Source organism: Apostichopus japonicus, chromosome 2 (assembly GCF_037975245.1).
Source record: "Apostichopus japonicus isolate 1M-3 chromosome 2, ASM3797524v1, whole genome shotgun sequence".
NCBI lineage: Eukaryota > Metazoa > Echinodermata > Holothuroidea > Aspidochirotida > Stichopodidae > Apostichopus > Apostichopus japonicus.
The window spans coordinates 7010951-7033595 of NC_092562.1; the positions used below are offsets into that span (position 1 = coordinate 7010951).

General features: G+C 36.7%; 1 protein-coding gene across 1 annotated transcript in view; it reads right to left on the reverse strand.

Annotated features, from left to right (window-relative positions):
- The window catches only part of LOC139976320 (serine/threonine-protein kinase stk11-like), a 40517-nt gene that overhangs the window by 4432 nt on the left and 13440 nt on the right, over positions 1–22645 (reverse strand). Inside the window, exons 2-8 of the mRNA XM_071985005.1 lie at positions 17141–17224; positions 14389–14478; positions 13680–13812; positions 7244–7380; positions 6732–6859; positions 5601–5658; positions 3012–3292 (exon numbers count right to left, since the gene is read on the reverse strand). Coding sequence (XP_071841106.1) covers positions 3012–3292; positions 5601–5658; positions 6732–6859; positions 7244–7380; positions 13680–13812; positions 14389–14478; positions 17141–17224 — 911 coding nt within the window. The remainder of the gene's footprint in view (positions 1–3011; positions 3293–5600; positions 5659–6731; positions 6860–7243; positions 7381–13679; positions 13813–14388; positions 14479–17140; positions 17225–22645) is intronic.

Here is a 22645-nt window from a genome sequence, read left to right on the forward strand (position 1 = left end):
ATACCATTCACAGTAGCCTCATAATGATTTTGGAAATGGATCTTTCACTAATTGATCAGTATCTACAATATATAAATACCATTCACAGTAGCCTCATAATGATTTTGGAAATGGATCTTTCCACTAATTGATCAGTATCTACAATATATAAATACCAGTCACAGTAGCCTCATAATGATTTTGGAAATGGATCTTTCACTAATTGATCAGTATCTACAATATATAAATACCATTCACAGTAGCCTCATAATGATTTTGGAAATGGATCTTTCACTAATTGATCAGTATCTACAATATATAAATACCATTCACAGTAGCCTCATAATGATTTTGGAAATGGATCTTTCACTAATTGATCAGTATCTACAATATATAAATAACATTCACAGTAGCCTCATAATGATTTTGGAAATGGATCTTTCACTAATTGATCAGTATCTACAATATATAAATACCATTCACAGTAGCCTCATAATGATTTTGGAGATGGATCTTTCACTAATTGATCAGTATCTACAATATATAAATACCATTCACAGTAGCCTCATAATGATTTTGGAAATGGATCTTTCACTAATTGATCAGTATCTACAATATATAAATACCATTCACAGTAGCCTCATAATGATTTTGGAAATGGATCTTTCCACTAATTGATCAGTATCTACAATATATAAATACCATTCACAGTAGCCTCATAATGATTTTGGAAATGAATCTTTCACTAATTGATCAGTATCTACAATATATAAATAACATTCACAGTAGCCTCATAATGATTTTGGAAATGGATCTTTCACTAACTAATCAGTATCTACAATATATAAATACCATTCACAGTAGCCTCATAATGATTTTGGAAATGGATCTTTCCACTAATTGATCAGTATCTACAATATATAAATACCATTCACAGTAGCCTCATAATGATTTTGGAAATGGATCTTTCACTAATTGATCAGTATCTACAATATATAAATACCATTCACAGTAGCCTCATAATGATTTTGGAAATGGATCTTTCCACTAATTGATCAGTATCTACAATATATAAATACCATTCACAGTAGCCTCATAATGATTTTGGAAATGGATCCTTCACTAATTGATCAGTATCTACAATATATAAATACCATTCACAGTAGCCTCATAATGATTTTGGAAATGGATCTTTCACTAATTGATCAGTATCTACAATATATAAATACCATTCACAGTAGCCTCATAATGATTTTGGAAATGATCTTTCACTAATTGATCAGTATCTACAATATATAAATACCAGTCACAGTAGCCTCATAATGATTTTGGAAATGGATCTTTCACTAATTGATCAGTATCTACAATATATAAATACCATTCACAGTAGCCTCATAATGATTTTGGAGATGGATCTTTCACTAATTGATCAGTATCTACAATATATAAATACCATTCACAGTAGCCTCATAATGATTTTGGAAATGGATCTTTCACTAATTGATCAGTATCTACAACATATAAATACCATTCACAGTAGCCTCATAATGATTTTGGAGATGGATCTTTCACTAATTGATCAGTATCTACAATATATAAATACCATTCACAGTAGCCTCATAATGATTTTGGAAATGGATCTTTCACTAATTGATCAGTATCTACAATATATAAATACCATTCACAGTAGCCTCATAATGATTTTGGAGATGGATCTTTCACTAATTGATCAGTATCTACAATATATAAATACCATTCACAGTAGCCTCATAATGATTTTGGAAATGGATCTTTCCACTAATTGATCAGTATCTACAATATATAAATACCATTCACAGTAGCCTCATAATGATTTTGGAAATGGATCTTTCACTAATTGATCAGTATCTACAATATATAAATACCATTCACAGTAGCCTCATAATGATTTTGGAAATGGATCTTTCACTAATTGATCAGTATCTACAATATATAAATACCATTCACAGTAGCCTCATAATGATTTTGGAAATGGATCTTTCACTAATTGATCAGTATCTACAATATATAAATACCATTCACAGTAGCCTCATAATGATTTTGGAAATGGATCCTTCACTAATTGATCAGTATCTACAATATATAAATAACATTCATGAAGAAAAACACTGAGCATTTCACAGTAGCCTCACATAACCTCATGATTTTGGAGATGGATCTTCAGGAATTTACCAGTATAGATACCATGAAGAAGAACACTGAGCATTTCACAGTAGCCTAGCACACACACGCACACACACACACATACACCATCATGAATGCAATGGTTACGATTATCATTGAAACCAAATATGGAGATAAGAGGGTCGACGGTAAAGGGCAGGTGATGGGCAGGGAAGCATGGCCCTTTGCAAATTGTGAGAAAATGAAATGTCAAATTACAAATTAGTGCAGCAAATACTGCACTACAGAGCTTTTCATGCCTAAACATAACCTATACTCAGCTAATCAACATAGGCCTTATCCAGCATATTCGTTAATTCGCGGAATTGGTATTGTTGCCATACCTACGGTGCCGAGAAACATTGTCACAAGTCACTAACCACAAGGGTTGCAAAATCGGCGACCCTGGCAGCCTAATTTGATGAAATTAAATTGTGAAAGAGGTATAGAGGGTGTCTTTATTTTAATGTTTCATAGTAAAAGAACAACCTAGAATATAGGTTGATGTTTTTGAATAATGATATTCTAATCTTCCATAAGTTTTTGAATAATCCGTATGACATAACTGGTATTACAAATAATTTTTACAAATTCCGATTATGTTCTGATAATTATGCAATAATTGGCCTGATTCCGATTATTGTTTGAACATTAAAGAACACTGAGCATTTCACAGTAGCCTCACAAAACCTCAGAAAGATTTTTGAGATGGATCTTTCAGTCTTTGATCAGTAGCCTAGATTTTAAAATGTCACCTAGCTATCTTTTGAAATACTGTGTTTCTTCAAACTCATAACTTCTTTCAATAGTACCATACTAATTATGCTTACTTTGTTCATCCATATCATCATCATGCAATGCGTCAATTGGCGGGGCATGTTCTTCAATGATCTGCACCTGTGTCTCTACCTGCATTTCCACCCTGGTCATACCTTCCAGGCCCTCCTCTCCACTTCTTCTTTCAAACTGGTTTTCATCATCTGATTCTACAGGGTTATACATCGCATCCAAGTATGGTATGACAGTCATAGATCTAAGCTCATCTGAGCTCTCGGGAAGAGGAGGCAAGGGTACAGCATTGCCAGTATTTTTAGGTTTCCCAACAATCCAGCTGTATGGAATGAAGCAATAGAATGTCATATTCTGGGAAATAAACATGAAACCTCAAATGACCCAAATGCAAAACAACTCTGTGAAACAACTCTCTTAGCACCCAACAACTGTTAAAATATTCTTCAGATGTTCCTATATAGCTTCAACCAACATTACCTGGTCCTAAATACTGTTAGTGCAAGAACATTTAAATTATGAAATCATCTTGCTGTGAAAAGAAACTGCTCTATCGTACAAAATATAGGAGTGACATCATATGTATATTGTTTACTCGTAAAATATCAGCTGTCCTAGCACCCAACAACTCTTTAAATATTATTTTGATATCCCTCGATTACTTTCAACCAACACATCCTGTTTCTAAATGAGTGAAAGAACATTTAAATTATGTCGTTTCCATGTTGCTGTGACAAGGAGTAACAGGAGTTTTAATTGTCATCCTAATACACAACTTTTTGACTTGAGTTTTTAAAATAAGGTTAATACACTCCTGAAAAATGGTGCTTAAAGAAAAATTGAAATTTACACACAGGCCCAAATTGGACCCCCAATTAGGGCCAGAAGTTAGATTTCTTAAGTTTGCGGGCGCTGTTCGTAAAACATACGTCCGCTTGACTTTTTTTTGGCACTTTTCCAGTACAACTACCACTGGACAAGGATCCTATGCAAATAAAATCTCAAACATGCCTTTGCTTGTGAATATAGAGCACACTCAAAGTAGGGCCTGAGAAGGCCCCTATCTCATTTTTTGCCGTTTTAAGTACTTGTTACGAAAAATTGAGACTGTTAATGTTCCTCAAAATTAGCTTAATTCAAAGACTAGTCACATGTCTTCCACAATATCTGCAATATCAGACATAAAATACTTTACATTTATGCAAAAGATGCCTCCAAACTTGACACAAATTTAGGGCTCTTAAAATGCTATCTGGATTTGGTTGCTAGACAGGGCCGTATCCAAAAATTGTCAGCATTTTTGTTGCCCAATTCATCCTTTCAGACATATAGCAAGACACCATATTAATTTCAGGCGATTCTGAAATGGTCGACGTAGAGGCCTCTGCTGATTTGACCCATGTGCAACAAAACTTGTTTCTTAAGCACATTTTGAAGCCTGCCCTGATGGATAATATGTATAGTTGAAGATCACTTGAGATCTATTTTACACTTGGATCCTTCACTAAACTGAACTGAAAATGTGTTCTATGTTCACCAAAAGAATATCAAAGCATGTTAGAACTTACAGATTAATTGTAGCTTTAAGTTTTGGAGTTGACATGTCTTCCAGGATTACATACTTTGACATGACCTAATGTGACCTTTGACCTCTATTAATTTTGATAAGGTTCTTGCACTCACTAAGCTGCTTCTAGATACTTAGTATAAAGTTTTACAAGAATTTACTTTTGAGTAATCCTGTTTACAACATATTCAGATTTTCACCTCTTTTGACCAAATCGATCTTTGACCTTTACAGAAAGAAAAGGGTTCTTGTACTCAACAAAATAGATCCACCTACCACGTAAGAAGTTAATCCACCATGGACTTTTTGAATTGCAGTGTCTGCGAGCAATTGTCACATGCAGTGTTTACAAGCAAGAGTCACAGACACACACCTGCCATCACAATCGCTAGGAATCAAAAAGTTATCACAAATACCACAGAATCACTTAACGACAACTTTGGCACCATAAAGCTTAATGCTAAATTCACAATGGTATCATATTGTGTGGAATGTTAGTAAGCTTGCATTGCAACCATGGGAGTATATCCGGGCTATCCTGCTGCAATCTGTACATCAATAGTGAATTTTGTAAACATTTGCATACAGCTCGAAGACGTCTGGCACATGGTAAAGAATCTGTCACTCACTTGCAGGCTAGAGGTATAACTGTCATTGTTCAGTCAAGTGTGTCAGAAGCTCATTGGTCAGTGCTTACCCAATACTACTTTGGATAATCAACATCGTTTAACTTCTTTGCTAGCTATGCTTGGGGTATGAAAATCAATCACAATGTCTCCAATATGTTTTTGCTGACAAATTAAGTCATTTATTAAAGCAAATTCTATGTAGTACCCAATGACAAAATTTCACATGAATTACCCAACATGTATGTTTGTATATAAATAATGCACATGGTCGTTAAGCATGCATTACAATATGGCAATTGAAGTAAAAGTGTCAGACTAAAGATGATCATCTCAAAACATTCTGATTAGCTTTGACCAATAGTGCTTTCATAATGAGAAGGCAACACCTGAACATCTTCTCATATCTTGCTGGATAAATCATGAATTCTACTCACGGATGTCGTTTGATTTCTTGCACCCCTAACCTGTCATCTGGGTCCATCTTCAACATTCCTGATGGAAAGGAGACAGTTCAAATATTTACATCAGCTCAATTTCATATAACATTGTAACACATAACATTGTAACAAACCTATCATGGGTCGCACACCATTGATAAGAACCATTTGATGTTGTCTCTGTGTACCAGCAACATAAACTCTCTTCACACTGAATGACCTTTGAAATTATTATTGTAACCAGAATGCAAAAATGTATTGTGGTTTCGATGACGTAACATGAACAGTTTTCTTCATGAATCTGACGTAATGTATTGTGAGGGTGTACATATTTACAAGGGTTTAACAATTTTGACCTCTGGTGACCTCAAATGACCTTTGCCCTCCACCAAAAGCAATAGGCTTCTTTATACAATGTAATTCTCCTACACCCCAAATATGAGGTCTGCCCATTATTCCCTTCTTGCGATATCATGTTTATGAGGTTTTCACATTTTACCCCTGGTGACCCCAAATGACCTTTGACCCCAACCAAAAACAATAGGCTTCTTGTACTCAATACACAACAAAAACTTGTGGAAAATCAGGAATCTCTGGAATTATAATGATGGAATTATCATAATGGATTGGGGGTAGAGCAATTGATCATATTGGATAGGCTTATAAGTATACTGAAACCAAACCAAAGTTGAGTATTTTCATGCTCTGGATTTTCTTGCTTATCATCAAGTAAATGTACTTGAAAACATATTTTGCCATGAAGATCTTTGGCAAGCTGGACAATTCCCAGTGTTTGTTGACCAACTTTTTCAATCTTTGCACATCATGGAACTTCCCATGTGTGTAGACATTTGCAAGCTTTACAGAGCCGTGTTTCTCTTTGCTAAAATTATATAAAAAACAAATTATTCTAGTGTCATTTCCTTATAACATAAATGGTTTGTATTTGAAGCATTATGAAAATACAGTGATACTGAACTGAATTCATATAAAATTGAGATTCAGTCAGCCCTGTGACAGATTGTAAATTTGCTTTTCTTGTTGCCTAGTCCTATGGTTGCATGGTTTGTATTTCACAAATAGAAGAGAGTAAGCTTAGAAGACTTTTGCAGTTACTCATTTACAAACCTGCAAGGAGACTGGCCAGAAGTGATGGGATATCCTTAGGCATAGTAAAAACACCTGTGCCAATGTTTTCAAATAATCTGTAAATGTTGTCACCTTCAAAAGGAAACTTGCCAGTTGTGATATTGAATCTGGAGATAGAAAGGAAACTCATGCTAAAGAAGATGTTAAAGGTTCCAAAACAACATGAAATACCCTAGATGACTGCTTTTTCAAGTAGTGACCTAGTTGGGACATAGACCAGACTGGGCCAGTCAGCGTGGAAGGACTGTGCTAAAACATTTACCAAGACCTCTATCCACAGTAGAGCGAGAGTGCAGTCATTGTGGAGACACCCATACCCTACAAACAAATAGCCAACTTGAAGCTAAAGCCTGTTAAAATATTAGATACGGTGCTGTGTTCGAACATTTGCAAATGCATAGATTAGGCATGTGGGAAAGTGTTAAACTTAGGCCGGACAAAGGTTACATAAAGTGGAGCAAAGTAAATCAGTATATCTAAAATTCACTTACAGTGTGATTCCTGAAGACCAAACATCAACTTTGTATCCTGAGAAAGAATCCAATCCATTTGCAATCTCTGGAGGCTGGAATGCTGGAGACCCTTGGCTGGTACGACAAGTATCGTCTTTAGCAAAGTAATCAAGGCGCTGCAGAACAAAAAATCAGAATATATACAGGGTTGAAGATTACACATCAATGGACAACTACAGAAGTTTGTACACTCACATGTGACCATGCCCCAATGCCCCAATGCCTAATCTATGGTTTCTTTGTTATAATGATACTTTCCATAAGAAAGCTGTTAGTCAGAGTGAAGCTGTTAGTCAGAGTGAAAGTGTGTGAGAGTACAGAATCTTAGCAAAAATTATAATAAATTTTTAGAGCCTTCTTTGCCTCAAGTATCAATTTTCCATTCTTGAAATTCTGTGTTTACAAGCTAGAGCTAAATCCTATATGGTCACACCGACATGAATATTAAGTAAAAGAAAAATGTCGAATCTGACATTATTATCAGGAAACGTTAAGGAGGAATTCCACATTTTAATTTATCCAAGTCTCACTCAATCAGTAATACAGCATGGCTACAAAGCACTTCAAAACATATCATTATCAGTGTCACCTAGCATCAACTCGTGCTAAAGTTGTCATCTGTAAGGCTATTGCTAAGATTTGACAACAAGGTTCAGTCACATAAGTTGGTAACTTTGAATGGTTTCTTGCATAGTCTGTGTTCTGACTTCGGCTTCACATTTGTTGACATGTGGTCATGTTTCCAGGGTAGAAGGGATTTGTTTGCCAGGGATGGGTTACACTTTCTTAATACTGGGCCTCGTTTTTGGTAGGATGGTGAATTACTCTGTTGAACAGCTATGTTTTAACTAAATTGGGGGCGATGGGGGCAGGCATAAATTTGATAAGGATTATGTTTCTAGTGGAGGTGCTTATGGGTGGGTGTTTTGCGAGCAAAGAAAGTGATAGTCATAGTTCTAACATTATCAGGAGGCATGCTAAAGTTCATAGTTTAAGGGATAAGCTGAAGATTGTCTTTACCAATTCTAGAAGTATTTGTAATATTTTGCTGAATTTACTGTTCTTCTCGTGGATCTGAAACCTGATGTGTTTGGTATCACAGAATCTTGGTTAAGGAAGGACATTGCTAGTGCGGAGGTTTCATACCCAGGGTATGCTGTGTATCGTCAGGACAGGAGGGATACTCATAATGGTATTGGCAGATCAGGGTTACTGTATGTTAGGGATGATATTGTAAGTGTTGAGAAGTCTCAGTTGCAAGGTTCTTTTGTAAGTTCTGTCTGGTGCGAGTTGTCCACAGACAACTCCAAGAGGTCCAGTGATGTTATAACTAGTGGTGTTGTTTACCTTTCTCCTAACAGCAGCAAAGATAACGATGTCTTGCTGTTTGATTCAGTTAGAAAGGCTGCTAAAGGTGATGTTGTTATACTGGGGGACTTTAATTTTCCTGACATTAATTGGATAGATGGTTCCAGTAGTAGGAAGGGTAATAACTTTCTAGCTGTTGTGGAAGATTGCTTTTTACATCAACATGTTACTTTCCCTACTAGGGGGATAACATCCTGGATCTTGTCTTGAGTTCTGATCCAAGCAATGTTATTGATTTGACGGGTCTAGGTAAACTAGGAACTAGCGATCATAATATACTAGCTTTTGATGTTGTTTGCAAGGTCGTAAATTCTGTTAGCAAGGAAAAAGTCCCTAATTTTTGAAATCAGATATAGAGGCAATTGAAAGTTTCCTAAAGGGTACAGATTGGATTAATTTGTTTGGAGATATGAGTGCTTCTCAGTCTTGGATTTGTTTAGCTGATAAGTTAAAGGTCATTATGGAAAATCATGTTCCATGGAAGAATCATTTTTGTAAAAGCAATATGTCTTCCTGGATGAATAAGAAAGTAAGATGTGCAATAAGGCAAAATTGTAGAATGTGGAAGTTGTTTAGGAGGACTAATTCTGAATCTCTTTTGGCCAAGTTTAAAATTCATCAGCTGAAGGTAGAACGCTTAGTCTCTGATGCAAAATTGAATTTCGAAAATAACATTGCCTTCAATATTAAGGATAACCCAGAGGCCTTCTTTTCTTATGTCAGGTCAAAGCAGAGAGTTAAATATGATGTTGTTTCTCTAAGGGCACAACAGGCAGATGATATAGTTACTGATGGTCAGGATCTTGCAGATCTTTTAAACAACTGTTTTATGTCGGTTTTTACAAGGGAAGATATGAGTAGTATTCCAGATTTTCAGGGGGGAAGTGATGGTCCTAAACTGGATACGGTCTTATTTTCGGATGAGGTTGTCTTTAAGGAGCTGCTTTGTCTTAATGTTTCTAAAGCTTCTGGCCCTGATGCAATCCATCTATATTTGTTGAAGACTTTTGCACACCATTTCTGCATTCCACTATCATTGGTTTTTAGTAAATTTATGAATGAAGGTTATGTTCCTAAGGACTGCTAATTTTACCCCAATTTTCAAGAAGGGTGATAAGTCTAAGCCTATAGCCCTGTTAGCCTCACTAGTGCTGTTTGTAAGGTCATGGTGTCTACTGTTAAAAGGTCTATGGCAGTGTTGGAAAACCTTGTTCAATTTCCCGCGAACACACTGCCGATTTCCCGCCAGTGTTCGCGCAGTGAACACGCCAAGAACGTGTAGCGTGCGAGCATAATAGCGTGGGGTTCAGGGGCCCCCGGAAAATTTTGGTATTTTTGCATGTCTGGCGATACAAAATTTGCAGTTGAGGATGCAAAATACTGACAACTTTTGAATTTAAATTGTCACGAAACTGATGAAAATTTTAAAATGACAAGTTAGAGTAGCTATATTATGTTATAAAATGAAAAGAGATTTCATATGTCTTACAATCTTAAAAAAGTTAACTTACAAAGTTTGGCAAATTCCCGTTTCTAGACTGCCCAACAATTAATAACGTGCACTATATGTACATCAGTTTACAACTGCAGTACGGTTTAACCCTACTTAAATACTATGGTAGGCTACATGTGATGCGAATTTTCCCAGGTACCTTGCGAAACAACTGTGAGCTCACCCCCTGTCTAACACCTGTTTGTTAACAAGTAACTTTTCATGGAGTACAAGTTTTTGGCTCCACTCTATAATTAATTAGGTCAGTCAGTAAAGGGTCGGTAAAGTTATGCGAAATATTATCTTAGACGTTCAAGAAAAGTAGGTAAAATATCCGCGTAACATTTAGGTAAGTAAAACACACCTCAGGCCAACTGCTCCTCCGCATGCACACCCCATGAAACACGAGGCACAGTCCATACCATACACGCATAGCACGATTTCAAGACCCCTATAACTATGGCCTTCTTTATGAAAGTAAAACTTGAAATAACATATGTTTGAGGCCATTTGGCATGATTAACTAAATGCTAAATATTGTTTTCATGTTCCTGTAGAAAACGTCACCTTTGCAAAATACAATTAGTTTTTTAGTAGTTTTTGTAGTTACGTAAGATCCGTAACCAACGAGGTGGTTAGGCTATTTGCTATACACTTAACTATGGTAGGATATTATTTTTTCCGTATTCATAAATGGGTGTACTAGAGCCTTGTTTACATGACATTAGTTGCATTTAGCACGATATGCCAGTTTCGCATTAATATTTCGAAAGTGTTTTGCTCGATCTTTCGTAAACTTTGAAAGGTGTACCATCTTACTTTCGTACACAATAGGTAATATCTCTACTGATTTTCAGAGTTTTTTTCTCTATACAGTCAAGTGAATATGTTGTGCATCGAGTATAAACTTATTGCGAATGCCAGAAAACGATGCGCGTGGATTTCCAGCAGACAAATGTTTTCTTTGCGGGATTATTGAGTCATTTGAAGGGAATCCCGCACCATAGAGGGAACACTAAACTGAAGTCAAATTCATACGTAAGAAAACGTTTACTAACTATCATACAATATAAATTTAAAAAAATGTGGAATGGCAATATTGTTCAAAACATTTCCCGCGAGGCTGATTTATTACAGCAACCTTCCCGCGCTGGGCCGTGAGTGTCCGTGTAAACATTGCCCTTGTGTGAGTGGGTTGGGGACACATCATTACTCGTTATTGTGACTAAAAATGAGAACACGGTCTCTGAACACTTTTCTTGTTTCTGAAACTTTCTTCTGAAATTTTCCTTAATGTTTTTACAGATGTACTTTTTTTTTCCTTCGTGTTTTTATTTTATTTTTCGTCCCGTTGTTTTTTTCTCTATTTCTTTTCCCGATTTTTTTTTTCTCCAGCCGGACTGGATTTCCCGCGAGCATCGCGGATTTCCCGCGAACCTGGTTCGGAAGGTTCGCAAGGTTTTCCAGCCCTGGTCTATGCATGGTCAGTCACTTCAGTAGTCAGTCTTTGATCAGAGAGTCTCAACATGGCTTTTGTCAAAAAAAAGGTTTTGTCTGACTGATATTCGTGAGTTTATGGAAGATGTAACAAGCTCACTGAATTGGCAGATAATGTAGATGTTGTGTTCCTGGATTTCCAGAAGGCCTTTGATAAAGTTCCCCACCAGTGTCTTTTACTTAGGCTGAAGAGTATGGGTGTCAATGGGAATTTACTGTCTTGGATCGAGAATTGGCTTGGTAATAGGAAACAGAGGGTGGTAATTAAAGGCTGTGCTTCTCCTTGGCAGGACGTTACTAGTGGGGTTCATCAAGGGTCTGTTTTGGGTCCCTTGTTGTTTGTTGCCATATAAATGACATTAAAGGAGATATTTTGTGTATAGCTAAGAAGTTTGCTAATGACAGGAAACTGTATTCTGAGGTCTCTTCCAAAAGCAATTCTAAAAATTCCAAATGGATTTGGATAAGGTTTTTCCTGGTCTCAGGGATGGCAAATGCAATTGATAGATGCATATTGGTAGTAGTAACCACAAGTATACCTACAATCTTAATGGTGAAGAATTACAGGAGGTCTTGTTGAAAGAGACCTAGGTATCTACATTGACTCATCTCTGCAACCTTCTAAACGTTTGTCTCGAAGCTGCTATAAGAGGTAATAGGGTTTTAGGTATGATCAAGATGAACTTCAGTTTTCTGAAAGAAAACATAGTTGTTAGGCATTATAAGGAGTTGGTTAAGCCTTATCTGGAGTATGCTGTGCAGGCTTGGAACCCACATTTTGCTAAGGATAAGGAAGTACTTGAAAAGGTCTAGAGGGAGGGCTACTAGGATGATTAGTTCCCTAATGGGTGTTCCTTATTATAGGCGGTTACAGCTGTTGAATCTCACCACACTGGAGCTTTGGAGGTTGCATGTTGACTTGCTTCAGGTTTTCAAGATTGTGTATGGTTTTGACAATTTACCATTCACTGACTTTTTCATGTTTGCTAATAATAGTTGTACCAGAGGTCATTGACTTAAACTCCAAAAGTCACAAAGTAGGATTCATATTCGGCATAACTTTTTTCTAATAGGGTTGTGAATGAGTGCCTGAGAAAGTTGTACTTGCTAGTAGTGTGAATGGGTTCAAGAATGCTTTGGACAAGCACTTTAAGCATTGTAATCGGGTCTGAGTGTTTGTGTCTTCAGTTTTTTCCTCTCTCTATAGGGTCCTTGATGGGGACTTGAGTGTCCCTCCTGGTCCATGTTTTCCTACTAAACTAAACTAACACTATTATGACAAGTATGAACTCAAACTGACTTCTGGTTCTTGAGATTTTGTGTTTGCAAGCTTAGGTGCAACATGCAAACACATATATACAGACACGCCCACACACAAAAATAACATTCATGCTAACTTGATTAGAGAGATTCCTGTGGCTTCCGCATAGCAACCAAAACTTAACAAACTTTGTGAAAGGAATTAGATGAAACAAGCCTTTGTTGTTTATCAGTATTTTCCTACCATGCTAATGACATGCAAATTTATGTATGTGCTGATCTATTTTGTACAGTGATACTATGGGTGACTGTAATCTTCCTATCATATGTGTTACTTTAGGAAGGAATACCAATGAATGGCAAAGGGACATGAACTAAGGCAAATACATGTTATTATTACCTTCCAACTTTCCTTCTATTGCGAATATTTACCTCCTGAAGACTTTTTTTTAAAAACTAGACTGACACTATCAAACCATGTTGCATTTTCTATACTGTATAATGGAGGATATTAATCATGGTAACCATAACCAAAAAACCACCCAGCACTATCTGGAAGAAATTAAATGCAGATGATCTGTGTGGTTTCAGCATCACAGGTAACAGTTTTGATAGGGTATAGGCCATGTATAACAATACACTGTAGATCTCTCATGCTAATCAGGAAGTGTGTGCTTCTGTGTAAAGCAACAGGGGTTTGCAGCCTGCATGTTACAAATGACTAACTAATTTACTATTTCATTAAAATGAACATTAAAACTATTTTGACACTAAGTCATAACAAAGTGTCCAACATACCTCAGCAACACCGAAGTCAGATATCTTCAGGATACCACCAGTGGTTAATAGCAGATTGCTGGGTTTAATGTCTTTATGTATTGTACCCTGACTGTGTAAGTATTCCAAACCATCCATGAGTTGACACATGTAGCTGGCGATTAAGAAAAAAAAAACATTGCTAACAGCTTTGTTCTCTCCGATTGAAATAACACAGGAGAAAGATGCAAAATACAAAATTTGACTTGCATTATATTAAAACCAACACATACCTGGTAGTATAATGACTTTCAAATAATCTTTATTATAAGGGTCTGTTCACCATAAGAAGTCATTCCTTAAAAAACATGGATTGGAAAAATATGTCCATAATCTTAATAAAGTAACAGACAAATTCACCAAACCTTACCTGGTTTGTGAATTAACGAGCGACGTATTCACCTCATATAACCTATGCATTACCGTATTAACCTCGCTCTAGCATCTGGCAATTGTCTGTATGTGAGTGTGGCCATCTCCCTTCCGTAATTTCTAGGCCGCACTGGTTTATACGGTAATGCATAGGTTATATGAGGTGAGGGAGTACGCGCTGTGAATTTAATATTTCTGTGAGTTGGCACTGTGACAGTTTTCTAACTTCTAATCATACAAGCTATTCACTGGAACTGTATCTTTTAATACATATGGTTACTGTTTTACATTGTAACTTTTACCCAGATAGTCTACTTACCCATGTGCCTGCCATTCCGGAAAATTCTTTCCTTGAGCTGTGTCCAGCATCTCCTGTAGTCCTCCCACACAATATTCCATGAACAGATACGTAGTAAGTGGTTAAGGCAAAGGCATGTTATCAAATTCTATTGTCTTATTTTAAAAGCTGTTGAATTTCAGACAAATGCAAAGAACGTGGACCTGAAGGTAACTGATCATCTACTGTACCCCTTACCTTTACCATCAGATAATACTTTGATGGCTCTATGATCATGTCAAATCCTGGAGTCTGACATTAACCTCCACAGCAAACCTCTACTATAAACTCCACCGGCCATGGTAATAGCCAAATACATACCAAAAGCCTTGTTAACTGGCAAAAGAAAGTACTCTTACAGTAATACGCAGATGTTACCAACGTTTAACCCTAGATGTAGTGTCTGTTTCTCAAGGTTCAAGGTCCAGGCATCCGGTTATTTTCCTTTCTTTTTTTAATTGTTATCGATGGTTTTTTTGGGGGCCAATAATAAAATTTATTGCGCAAGTTTTGAACATTGTGAGAAACAGGCCCCAGGGACGTAAAATCTTGCTGTTCGCAGGCCGCGCACAACTTATACTTGTAGGTTGCTGCAAAGGTTGAGCTAACATGCGCTTAGCACGGTACCTGGGAGATTGCTTTGGTAACCCCTCCTGCTTCTCTCTTAAGAAATGGCTTTATATATTGCTGCACGTTTTCCTGGCAGTTTGCCAAGGTTCTAAGATGTTTTCTTTTGCTGGCTCAAAGTGGAATGCAAATGAACAGGTGTCAGGTCTGTGCCAGCAGAATCAGGTCATGACCTAGATTTCTAGGTCTGTCAATTCTGTCCGTGCACCTGCAATCAGGATACGTGTAAGTGCAGTAAAGTATGCATCCCTAAAGATACAAAACATGGATTTTAGTCTACTCCTTCATGTTCATTTGCAACTGGTTATTATAATGTCAAGTTGAATGGAGCTGGTTAGCATCTTAGTGTCATTTTATACTGTGCTCGAACACTTTTGCTATGGCCAATCAGTCTGTGAATCCTCAATGTTTTTTAGTTTGTAAACGGACAAAAAATGTCATGCAATTGGAAAATGTTTTCCTACATTCTTAGAAGTATTAGTTTATTTTATGTGACACCTCTTTTTGTTCAAAGTTATTGTTTTAGTTAACTCAAATCCAATGATTATTTTGTAATTATGACACGTCTTGTGTCAAAGAATTACCATACGTTTGTAGATGATATTCCACTCTGAATGTTCAAGACATCACAAAAAGTCAACATGGAATTCTAACCTAACCATTTGTTAATTCGCTCAAATTGTGTCGCAGTTAGCTAGCACTAAAAATATTTACCAAAAACATTTGTTATTGCTGCTATCTTGCTAAGTCAATGGAAAAATCTAGCCTAAACATATTAATTTGCTGAAATTGTGACACAGTTAGCTGGAGCTAAAATATCTATGGAATACTTTCATTATTGCTGCTATCTTCCACCACATAGAAGACTTATACCACACGAAAGTCCGGGTCACATCTGCGCGATTCAACACGCGATTCAACTCGCAATAGAATTGAAGGTTGAATCGCGTAGTTAGACACGGGTATCAACTTGTTGCGCAATAAAAGTTGCGCCGTCGATTTGGGTTGATTTGCAATAAAGCAATGTTCTAATCAGCGCAACTTCTCAGAAGCAACTTTTAATATTAGCTGAGAATTAAAAGTTTAGTCTAAAATGCAGAAGATAATTTTCTCATATTAATATTAGCTGCCATTTGGCAATTGTTTTCACGATCGATTCTGTAGTTGCTCCTTCTTTCGCCCACCCTGCCGTTTCCAACAATTTTGACCCCCAGCCCCCTCTTTCGTCAGCCCTTGTACTTCCCTACTCGCCAACTCCATAGTAGCTCCATGCTTCGACCTTGCAGGGCTTCCAACAACCAACTCTTCAGATATCACTGTACCTACAGTGTGCATATCTCTCACTAAATTCCACACAGTTCAATGTACTACTGCATGTACAGTACATAGGCCTGTTTATTCTTCATTTTCAACTACACATGCACATATCATCAAAACCTGATCCAACATTTATCCTACTGTAGGCTCGCTCTTTGCAAACACTCATCTGTATGAAAATTACAGTAGGCCTACGTGAATAACTTTTTACGCAATGTCGATTAAAAAATCAAACTTTTATGTTCTCAAGTACAGAAGTTTACACACGATTGTTGCACCAAACTAAAATTTACTGAAACACATGGTCAATTGGACTGCAAAAAAAATCGCAACAGAAACTACTGTGGTATGAATACACATTTTACATTACCAACTCTTAATGCAGAGAGAAAAAGCATACTGTGAGATGAAATATCCTTTTCAGGACCAGAGATGTAAGCTTCCCACAAACTTCATAGATTGTCTCAACTCATAACATTTTCCACTGGACGCAATCATTTTGAAGATTTGGCGTCCCTGGCCAAAACATTGCTACCGGACGAACGCAGGATATGTAACAATGCTGTTAACCTCAGTTTCTTTTATAACATACACCACCTAAAAGGGTACATGTATGTATGTTTCAGGGACAGAGCTGAAGAAGGCAGCAATGCTCATAGGGCATACAGTACTTCACCATAGGAGCAGTCTTTTCCAAAAGAGCAAACTACATTACTACAGCAATACTTATTTGCTTTATCGTAAGCATCAAGAAGCCAGTAAGCATGAATAAGAATCTTGTAAAGGATATATCTTCTGCTTTTCTTCGTTATGGATCACATCAATGAGTTCTATGATGTTGGGATGCCGTAACCTCCGGAGTATTTCAATCTCCCTATGGCGGAATAAAGAAAGAAGAATTAAAAGTGAAAGTGAAGAAACCTTAGAGCATCAATATGTTTTAGCTCAACTCTTATACAACATGGTAGCATAGCATATGTGTACAACCACAACGAAACTGAACTGAAAGATAAGTATAACAAAGGATTTCAACGTAATAAAGTCACACTGTAGGCCTACAAAATATAAAGTAACAGTTATGCACACAATAATATACAAAGAACACGTTCTTGTTGAGGTTGATTCAGTTTATTCAAACAATCTCACCTACTTGTGTTCATAATGAATCGCAGTAATAACAACTTAAATATATAATGGTTTATCCACTAATAAAGATGACTTAACTTTCCTTATGTAAAACGTTAACCCTGTATCTGTTAGCTTCGGTTCATAACTGTGTAGAAGCCCACTCTCCAACAGCAAAATCTTCCACATGTCAGCCCCCAAAACATGAAGATAGCAGCTAAAATTCAGCACTTGATCTAACACTAGCCACTCTCTAACAAAGAAGAAAGGTTTCAGTGATTAAATTCTACTAGCTTTGAACAACTATTGACTTGAAGCAAAATTATCCAGCTAGAGTACTTTTATTGTTTTACAATTTCTCCCATGCTGACCTCAAATGAGCTTTGACCTTCAAAAAGAATTACTGGGCTCTTGTAACCATCAAAGGAAAGTCATCTGCAAATATGATATCTGATGTCTTATGATGTCATGTTTAAATTTCCAGAGTGTAACCTCTGCAGAACCCAAACGTCCAGTATCCTACACCAAAAACAATGGAGTTCTAGTATTCATTATAGAGAAGCCATAGCCATACACCAGCTGCTGCAGTTTTCTATCTGGACATACTGTATTTACATAGTGTTCAAGTCTTGACAACTGTTGATCTTGAATGAATCCTGACCTACATTAAATTGGGTACAAACTATACAATACACAAGGCTATCATACCATGCATATATGAGCTCCTTTCATATTCTGATTCTGGAGATACAGCACTTCTGACATATTCAAATTTTGCCCTCTACTGACCCCAAATGACCTTTGACCTCCACCAAAACAACAAGGTTTGCTGAACATTTTACAGGAAGTCCACGTGCCAAATATACAAACTGCACATTCGACCTTCCTTGAGATATCATGTTCCCAAGATTTTAACACTGTTTTCCTCAAATGACCTTTAACATTCAAAAAAACACTACAGATTGTTTACTCACCACCAAAGTTTGAACTTCTTGCAACTTTTACTTCTTGAGATATTATGTGAACAATGTTTGCAGACTTTGACCTGTGCTGACCTGAATGACCTTTGACCAACACTAAAAACAATCCAAAATTAGTTCTACCTAAGGGGAATCTACATACCAAATATGAAATGTACCCGTTTTATCCTTCTGAAGTTGGAGCATTTAAAAGCAAGTGTCACATCACCATCACATAGATATAATTCTGCCTTCAGCAAGGAATCAAAAGGGTACAACAGCAGAACTACTACTTAACACAAGTTCAGATTATAAATGCATTAAAGCAGTACTATATGATTGGAGCAGGCAAGAGAATGAACCACACTAGTACTATATTGTTAGTCCTGTTGACTATACTGTAATACTATACTGTGAAGCACAGAATGCCAGAATGCCAGTAAGAGGAATGAAGAATTTGAGATAAAGGTTTTCTGTGTATTAGCACTGATACCAGTTATGTCCCAAATGAACCCTTGACCTTTCCAAAGGTATATCAGAGATCTGCATTCACATCCAATCATGCAACGTTATCTAGCGGCACTCACTGGGATGCTCAGCCATCCATAAAAGCTGTGAGCAATTAATTGAATTCCTGACACCAGTCTATATCATCTTCTACTCTTGTAGTTCTACTTAAACTTCTACTCATAAACATTGCAAAACAATCTACAAAGGCAGGCTGAATATTTAGTTCTTCTGTCAAGTACAGTTTTACACAAAATTTGGGCTAAGTAATAAACTGCTAATGTATTCATTATAAATGTTCCAAATGGGCAAGTTTTCCACATGAGGTTTTTTTTTATATCAGAATTACAAGAACAATTTAAGTATAATCTTCAAGCTTTGTGCTTAATGGCAAAAACGGTGTTTTCTACTTTCATTGTAAGTTGCATTAACCTTTAAGCTCCTAAGCAATCATGAAAGATTACTTTAGGCAGAAGTTTAGCCTTTAAATGTTGTACTCCAAGCAAAATACCAGCTTTGAATATTGACTAGTCTGGTGATGAGCAAAACATTCTAGAAAACTAGTGAAAGGAATACAGAGACTACATGACCAATAGTTACAACAACTGAAACATGTAAATAGCAGGAGGGAAGGGCGGGAAAATATCAGTAGCAATTCACGAAACCGCTACATGTATCCTGATAAAGCTTTAAAAACCGGAAAAGGGCAGAGCCTAAAATCCACCTAAAAACCCTCCAAATTTAGGCTGTGCATTGACAGTTAATCCAAAGATCTGCCCCCAAAAAAGCATCAAGAAAGGTCCTGATACCACTGTTTGGTAAGATTCAAGCTGATAAAAATCTGTGTTGAAAACAGAACATGCTAGACACTTTTAGTTATAGAATGAGAAGGGAGGTCATTGACCAGATGCAGTGTTAAAGGTTTCCGGTTCACTCTAGACATGGTAGAGCAAGAATGCTCAGGTTGTGAGGAGACAGGTGAGCAAGGAGTGAAGTAAATATGAAGACTTTGAATGCTACTTTTGTTTCTATAACCTGTTTTTAAGACTTACTAAATATTCACCATTAAAATATGCTATATCTCTGCAAGGCTAACTTATGAGAAAGTCCGCTCCTAATTGCTGGCCTAAATATTAATGTTAAAACATTGTTTTATAAATATCTCAACCTAAACATGTTCTTTATACTTCATATGAACAACAGAACACCCTTGGATGACAGTCAACATCATTGTAAAACTTATAATGCATTGTAACATGGGATTTGAGACACATAAAAGTGTTATCTCTTGAGCTTTGTGCTGTATCTCAGGAACTGACCTAATCACCTGTGTGTTAATCTAAGTAGTCCAGCCACTTTATCTAATGCACTTCAGATGTTCAAATGGCCATTTCTAAGAATGAGTAGCGGTATAAAAATTCTAACTGGACTACAGTAACAGCATATTTTCCCCATTTATTTCATTACCAACTTCCATACCACGATTTGCATGATAACATTAAACAGTAACATTGCAAATAAGAATTTTAAGTGTTGACCATCAATGGCTTCAAGTGATCAGCTAAGTTCTTACAATATTGTGGACCTACTGTATCCAGTTCATCCAAGGTTATCATGTCCAAGAAGTTGTCAGACTTTGGCCTATATTAACCAAAAATGACCTTTGTCCTTCACCAATATCAACAGGATTGTCCAGCACACCAATCCATGTACCAATTATGAAGTACACACACATACATAAACTTCTTGAGTTAGAGTATTTACAAGCAGGTACCAAATACACCATCACTATCCCACAGCTTCTCTTTGCCTCTGGCATGCATCAAAAACAATAACAAAACAACAAACAATTTTTATGGATTCAACTAGGAGGGAGGAAACTCATGTTTCAAGAATATTGTGAAATGTATGTGTCCTTTAAACAGCTCTCTCTGCTAGGGAAACATTACTGCAGAGACGGAGAGAAAGACATACATTGCATAATGGAAATGGGCATGTTGATTGCAAAATTCTAGCCCAACATCTAGCCTGCGATGTACAGGTCAATACATCTCCCAGCACATGCATCTGATTGATATTTTCATTTTGACCAAAACAATAAAGAGTTGGGACAAAACAGTTTGTTTGAATATTTCATTATCTGGGTCGCTTCCATTGTGGAAAAATTTTGGACAAAATATTTCATCATGATTGTGATATCATCATGATATCATCATGATTAACAATAAAAAAAAAATCATTTCTATACCATAAGCTATAAGGAAAACAACAGGATAGAACTGTTTAATTACTTTCCTGCTATTCACTTAAATAAAAGTGAAACATGTCCCCCATCAGCGAGTGCCTATGACAGTTGAAAATTGAAACAAGCACAGGTAAGTTTGTACAGCCACACAGTGGGCTCTCTGTCAATGTCATGTTTCTACTACGTTAATATACATCTAATGTATATTCCCTCAATACATGTTACACTTGAACATTGGAGCAATTAAAATCATTTACTGAATCAATTCCAAGCACTTGCTTGCTTGTTTGAACTCACACAGGGCTGCCACTGTGTCAATTTCAAACTAAATCCACAGAGGACTTTTCCAACAAATTTACGATCAGCTACAAAACTTGGCCAAAAGCCAAGTTCATTCCAAGGTTAGCTTGAGTTCAGTTTACTCTTAACACACAGTGCCTGGGAACAGTTTTGTTTGCTTTTGTTGAGTGCTCCAGAAAAAGGCCAGTAACAACAGCAGCAGTATTACAGTGATTACTTATCGGCTCAAAAAACCTGGAGATTTTTGCTGATGAAAGAATTAATGTAACAGACACAATCATCATCATCCAGGTAGATATCAGGTGAAACAATATATAATACAAAGTTACTTGCAAGGTTTTCACATATAAACAAACTGATGCCCAAACTAAACCAGTTACAAATTTCCATTGGTCATTGCAATGAGTATGAACCTTCATATTTTAATAAAAGGTAAAATATCAAGCAAGGTAGGCAAAGAGCTGCTATAAGAAACCATGTTAGTACCAATGATGGGGAAATCTACATATTAAGTGTTACGTCAGCATTCTCCTTGATATATTTCCAAACATTCAAGGCTTGTCTACAAGGTGTTCATTCTTTAGCCGCTGGCGATGTCCAAGGACCTTTGACCTCCTCCAGCAATGGAAGTGGCAGATGTCAACAAGGGGGATCTTCTGACTAAGTTTGAAATTCATCATGCTTTAAACCGCAACAACACTCGAAATGGTTCTTGTACAGTGTACTGTACAAACTAAGTTTGAAACTCATACAAGTTTGTTTCTTGAGTTACCATGTTTATCTTTTTTCAAGAATCAATCGGCTAATGACCTGCAACCTACACTGAGTTCAAAAGAGTAGCTAAACACACCAAATGGGGATCTACACACAAGTACAGAATTTGTCCAGATGAACCTCTTTTGAGTTCATTTATTTACAAGCAGGATAACATACACACAGCTACACACACATGGATACACAAACCATCACCACAGCCTAATTTCCTTATAAATGCCTCTGGCAAGGAATGAATAATATATGGCCAACCATACCACACAGGTAATGGTTACAAATTCAAGCCAATTTTCCTATTCTTTTATTTTCCAGTAACACCATTTCAAGGAACAGTAGCTGAAATGGTTTATGAATATCTTTGTTCACTGAAAGTTCAAACTTGAGA